This window comes from Pangasianodon hypophthalmus, chromosome 20 (assembly GCF_027358585.1).
Source record: "Pangasianodon hypophthalmus isolate fPanHyp1 chromosome 20, fPanHyp1.pri, whole genome shotgun sequence".
NCBI lineage: Eukaryota > Metazoa > Chordata > Actinopteri > Siluriformes > Pangasiidae > Pangasianodon > Pangasianodon hypophthalmus.
This window is the reverse complement of record NC_069729.1, coordinates 15,368,433-15,374,764: the sequence shown is the minus strand read 5'-3', so window position 1 is coordinate 15,374,764 and position 6,332 is coordinate 15,368,433. Positions and strand designations below refer to the sequence as shown.

At 44.0% G+C, this 6,332-nt stretch overlaps 1 protein-coding gene across 1 annotated transcript; it reads right to left on the bottom strand.

The window, feature by feature from the left end:
* Window positions 1–1,345: 1,345 nt before the first annotated feature.
* rbm15b (RNA binding motif protein 15B) lies at window positions 1,346–5,198 on the bottom strand. Its single transcript, XM_026932439.3, has one exon. The coding sequence runs from the start codon at window positions 4,924–4,926 to the stop codon at window positions 2,488–2,490; it is 2,439 nt and encodes an 812-aa protein (XP_026788240.3). The 5' UTR covers window positions 4,927–5,198; the 3' UTR covers window positions 1,346–2,487.
* Window positions 5,199–6,332: the final 1,134 nt, after the last annotated feature.

The following is a 6,332-nucleotide window of genomic DNA, read 5'->3' as shown; positions in this document are numbered from 1 at the left end:
ACAGACTCTCTCCATACAGATTTATTGTATAAACATGTATTAAAAAAATAAATAAAAATACAGCAATATTTTGTCTATTTATTAGAGCAATAGAGCTTTCTATTTTTGAACTTTCCACAGACAGGACAAATTAAGTCCACCGTGACCTTGTTTATAGCTTTATGTATTTTCGAGGTTTGGATAAAAACGTCCTAAAATTCAATTCAAATGACAAATCAAACAGGCTAATAACTGTAACCTGTAATAATTTCCACACCTGTAAATAAATAAATAAATAAATAAATAAAAGACATCACTTGGAGAACCAGCGCACTAAAGAATGAAACATCAGACAGCAAACATGTCCTACATGACTATATCTGGGGTTTGTTCCAAAAAAAAAAAAAAAAAACACCATTCGATAATAGATTATATACATAATCACATAAAAAGTTACAATTTTACAATTTAATCTATGATTAAATTACTCTGCTTTTAATATATTAAGCCAAACAGTCTGACCCTAAATGAGGTCAAAGCAGGTAGGTTTAACTATTTTTATTCTTTTAAATACTTTATTATTTAATTTAATCCCAATATTTCTACACCTCTTGGTCGACTTTTTATATTGGATAAATATTGTGAAGATTTTTCAGGCTTTTTTTTTTTTTATAACATATGTATACTTATAACACCACTCAAGTATTATTGCCTCTTATTTTTAATTTGGAACCAAAGTTAATATTCACTGTCAGTACCCACCACTGCCTAATAATATAACAGAAATAATTTAAAAAAATTGCTCTTATGTGAGCTTCATGGGTAATACATCCTCAACACATGAACTGCTGTGGAGATTTAAGTGTCAAATGTTAATTCCTTGCAGCTTAATAATGTACGATCGTTAGCTTGGTGCTTAATATGCACTGCTGCGCTCGTCCCCTGAAGCGACTTCCCACTCACACAGCAGGACTGACTGCAGCCGAGGTCCACTGTGGAACCGCACTGCCATCTAGTGACCATAAGCGTTCAAAATAAACCGAGCCAAGCGTTCTACCCTCCTCAGCCTGGCTTCCTGTTCTCCTGATGTGCTTGCGAACTTTTCGAGAACGGTTGCCTGGTTACCACTGACCTTCACGTTATGATTTTAAAGAAAGGATGCGGTGAGGTGGCTATGGAGACGCGATACACTCGCTCGACTCGGCTGAATCCTCGCTCGACTCGGCTGAATCCTCGCTCGACTCGGCTGAATCCACGCTCGAGGTATTAGGCTCCGTTGTCTGCGGGACAGTGGATGCCTTTGAGCTCAGGGTTATGATGCAAAGTCAGAAGATTTGGGAATTAAAGCACAAGAGCTGAGACAGGATTTAAAAACAAGAATCTGAAATGTTTACTTACACTTTTTTTCAAACATAGCATACGTCGTTCAAACACATGGTGAAAAACAATGAAGGAAAAAAAGCTGCACATGGGATAATAAGAGTGGAGTGTCTGGGAACGGCTGAGGAATGTGTTCCAATACAGTTTCAGAGTGAACAAGCAAATGAAATAGTGTTGAATGACTGTAGTCCCTTTGCAAAACTGTTTGTTGACACAGTGTTTGACTGTAACTTCAGCTTAATTTGTTTTTTTTTTAAAAAAAAATAAAATTAATAATAATAATAATTAAAATAGCTTGCCATGGCTTAATTTCGCTGTAGAGAGAAACTTAAAAACGATCATCAACATTCTGCACTAACGTCACACTAGTGCACAAGTCTTAGTGTTTAAAATAGTGTTGACAGGTACAGCGTAAACCAGCGTACTCTTGAACATTATCTGTTAATGCTGAATGTGTTTGTCAGAAATATTACTGAAGATATTTCATTGGAGGGAAAAAAAAAAAATCAAATAAAAAAAATCACAACACAACCTAAACCATTCCAGAGGTAGATGCCTGTAATGACAAACGTCCCTCTTCCCTGTAATGCGCATATTAAAATCCACAATTGGTCAGTCAGGATAACAAAGCCAACAAAAAAAAACAAAAAAAAAAAAAAAAAAACATTGAGTTTTCTATTAAATTGCACAGGCGAAAGGAAGCTACGGAGAAAAGAAAAAAAAAAAAAGTCTTCGACATTACTCATAACTAGTCTTCACTTTCTGTCGAATAGACATCCATTACATTAGCTCAATGGAGAGGAACCTCTGAAATTGCCTTCTGTATTCAAGCTCAGAAAACACTTCCGAAAATGAGGTGCAAATCAGGAACTAAAAGTTGATAAAAACAATTAAAAACAACCATCTGTCAAAATTCTCAAGTATACAAAAAAAAACACAGACTGAAAAAAAAAAGGTAAGTTGCTTTAAAATAGTGTGTATAGAGAACGTTATAACTTCACGGTTGGTGAATGTGTGAAAGGTATCAAGCATATCCATCAACAAAACTGTTCGCCTGTAACTTAAAAGTCTGGAGTGTTAAAAATGTATGCTTGTATGTTTTCAAAAGAAAACAGTAGATCACAATGGTTAGGGTTGAGTCGAGTCTTTAACCACCACAACAACCAGATGTTCCTCCTCTACTTTGCCCAGAGTTTTGAGAACAGTCTGGAGGTATTGCTGGGAGAAGTCACAAGGCGGGAACGCGTATAGCATCCCTCCTGTCTCACGTTCTTTTGGGCCGCCCAGAGGCAGACCGATAACCCCAGCTGCCTGTTTGCTCCTGAGGTAGGTCACCAGGTTGCGAAGGAAGCGCTTCTGGAGCCCATCGGGCGGGGGCGAGTCACGATCCATGGGTCCCTGTACGGCCAGAAGGACGGTGTAGCCATCGGCGCCACCCAGCCTGATGCGGCGACTCACTTCGTCCAGCTTGGGTTGGTCGAGCCGCAGTCTCTGAGCGATCTTGAGCTGCGTGATCTTGCCGCTGTCTGTCTGGTCCTTCAGAAGTGAGAGGAAGAAGTTGGCTCCTCCATCCAGGAGGTGCATGCTAGTGGGAAAGCAGCTGTTCTTCAGGACGAGGGAGCCGTGCCACACTCGGCTGAGGGTCTGGGCGTATTCCGAGAGTGTGCTGGGCTTCTTGGGTTCGCTTTTGGGCTTTTCCGAGTGCGAGTCTGGCTCTGTATCAGTTTTGCGATGGTTGCGCTCGGGATCCCCGGCTTTCCGAGCGTCCTGCGTTGGTCGTTCATCGCTGGAATGGCGACTGCTGTCAGGTGTGTGATCTTGCGGATCGGATGTGGAGTCAGGGAGGCGGCCGCGAGTTCGCTCAGGGCTGTCGTCTGGAGTTCTGGGAGGACCTGCTCGCACCCTAGACCGTCCTCTTTCCTCATACTGCTCACCAGGACTGAGACTTCGACTCCGAGTTCGGCTCCGGCGCTTACGCCTTTCCTCCCAGCCCTTCGGCCAGCGCTCTCTGCTACGACTGCGTGCTCTTGTACGACCAAAGGCTTCTGGGTTACTCCTCCGCTCTGTACCCTTTGGAGGACTCCAGTCTCGTTCAGGGAGCCCTCGTTCTCGTTCCCTTTCTGCATAAAGAGGATGGGAAGGTGAGCGGGCCCGTGCTCTAAGTTCCCTCTCCAGGCTCCGATGGCGACCAAAACCGTCAGCTAAGATATCATAATGTGAGGGCAGCGGGATGGGCGGTGGGTACTGCTGCGGGTAGGATCGTGCCTCCTCTGCTTTGGCGAAGTCAACGCGTAGCCTGCGGCCACCCAGAGGGAAACCCCGCATCTGGGCACACGCCGCCTGGGCCGCATCCAGGCTCTCATAGTGGATGTACGCAAAGTTGTCCCCTTTCATATAATCAATAGTGCGAATGCTGCCAAAACGGTCAAATTCCCGTGCCAAAGCAGCCAGCGAGGTGTTAGGGCCCAAACCACCCACCCACAGGCGCGTAGTGGGGTTGGCTTTGCCATAGCCAATCTTTACCTGGTTTCCACCAAACACACGGCCCTGCATGGCCACTTTGGCCCTGTGCGCCATGTCCAGGTTCTGGAACTTGATGAACCCGTAGCCGCAGCCTTGTCCACGAGCAGGTCGTTTGATGACAATCTCCTCGATAATGCCATACTTGTCGAAACCTTGACGCAGCTCTGTCTCAGACACATTGTGGTCCAGGTTGCCGATGAACAAGTTCCTGGTGGCACGCTGGTCATCCTCTGGCATTAAATCGTCCTCGGGCAGGGGGTACGCATAGGCACGGCTTCGCTCTTCCAAAGCACTGTAATAGTCCAAAACGCGCTCCCGTTCCCGCAGACTCAGAGTATCCACATAATGTCTAGTTCTCACGTCCCGAATCGCGCTGGCTCCAGGAGAGAGAGACCGCTGCCTATAGGGATACGGGCCATGCAGAGGCACGTAGGCGACGTCAGGCGGCGTGAGGCTGCGACGCCGCACGTACATGGGCTCAATTTTGAGCGGCCGGTCATACAGCACGAGCCTGGCCTTGGCGTGGCGCGCCTCTCGCGCGCTCTCCGGCTGCCGGAAATTCACGTAGGCGATCCGGCCCAATTCGGGCGTGTGCGAGAGCTTAACGCTAACGTCTCCGAACTTCTTGAACTCGTGAAACAACCCGTCCTCCACGTGCTCGTCAGACAGCTGCGAGCCCAAGTTGCTAATGAGCAAGGTCTTGTATTCCAGTCCGCTCGCGCCCCTGCTGCTCCCGAGCGCGTCCGCGACGGCGGCTTTGCTTTTCGGGATGATGGACGGAGGCCGCGGGAGGAGGCCTGCTCGCTCTTCCCGCGCACGGGGCTTCTCGCGCTCGCCGCTGCGGCTCCGCGCGCGCTGCTGCTGCTGCTGCTGCTGCTGTTGTTTTTGGTAGCTCCGGCTCTCGGCGAGAAGCAGCGCGAGCGGCGGCTGATTACCAGCTGCTGCATCTTCCCTGCGGCTCCCTTCGCGGTCTCGTTCTCTCTCCCGTATCCGTTTAGCGAGAGCTCTGCTCGGACTGGAGTCCCGCTCGGCCTGCCTTTTCATTTTCGGATGCTCAAACTTTTCCTGAGCCAAACAGAATCCAGACCGGATGCACAACAAAGTCCGCGGTTTCAGACGCGCTGCACATCAAGATGTCGGGCTGGAAAAGCGACACGCGCGTTCGCACCGCAAAGAAACGTTCCGCGAGAAGCAGGGAAAATAATAACGGTAAAACCGCGATAAAAACATAGGCATCGTATACGCTGCACCTACGCCGCCATCTTGGACAATGGGAATGTGTGCGCGCTCGCCGGTGGGCGGGGTTTGTGCCGACGGAAATCAGGGCGTCATGACGTCACGGGAAAGATTTTGGTGAAATGAATTAAATTCACTGTGAAATTCTGGTCTGACAGGTTTTTTTTTTTTTTTGGTTTTCCGGAATATGAAAGAAGAAGTGGTGCCTTCTTTCTTAAATAATAACTTTTTCTTAATAAATCTTGTATTTTTTTATTAGCAAAGTACCATATCCATAAATGTAAATTCTCAGACTTCTCTTTTTGGTCTTCAAACGTGAGTTTAAAAGTTACTTAGACTCTACTGCACAATCAGAAAACCTAAAAGCAGTAAGAACTTTTGCTGTGTACAAAAACCTGGGGATCAGTTGGGACTAACATTAGTGTCTGTGAATGACTTTATATATATATTATATTTATATATAAAGACTTTTCTAATTTATTCTTTCCCTGTGTTTTCCTGCCTGGTTGATATTGAGTTATTGTGTTCTTACTGGCATAATAATAATAATAATAATAATAATAATAATAATAATAGAGATTTAAATTCACTGAGATGATGGAGTATGTTGTGAACTATATGCTGCATGGTAAGTACTATATTCACAATCAAAAAATTTTGACCAAAATTTAACTTATTTTTACTAGAAATGGAGTTACTGAAAAAGTCCTTAATGCTTATTATTAAAAAAAAAAAAAAGAAAGAAACTCTATTAAATTTTATGAAGTACTTTACAGTGTAATGCCCTGACTCTTCATCCTCAAAGATTATGGATATTGCATTTGCATTTGGGAAATTTTTTTGTTTTTTTTTCTATTTTCAGACTGTTGTTTAGTATGTTAAATAATTTTAAAAATTTTTTTTACTAAATATTTTCTTGTTAGTTGTCCAACATCTGTTGCAATCTAAAGTCACATTCCTTTAATACCTTAATAAAAATAAATAAATAAATAAATAAGATTTCAATTCACTGTTTTTTTTTTTTTTTTTTTAAATATCAGTTATATCATTCTGGATATATTCCTGTTACTAAATGCAGGTTGTATTTAGACCTGTACATTTACACTTACGCCATAGACAGCTGAGGCACTCTTAATGACCAACGAGTGTATAATTTACAAATATTTGCATATAATCCATCTAAGAGCTGCCATTTGGTCAAATACATGCTGTCT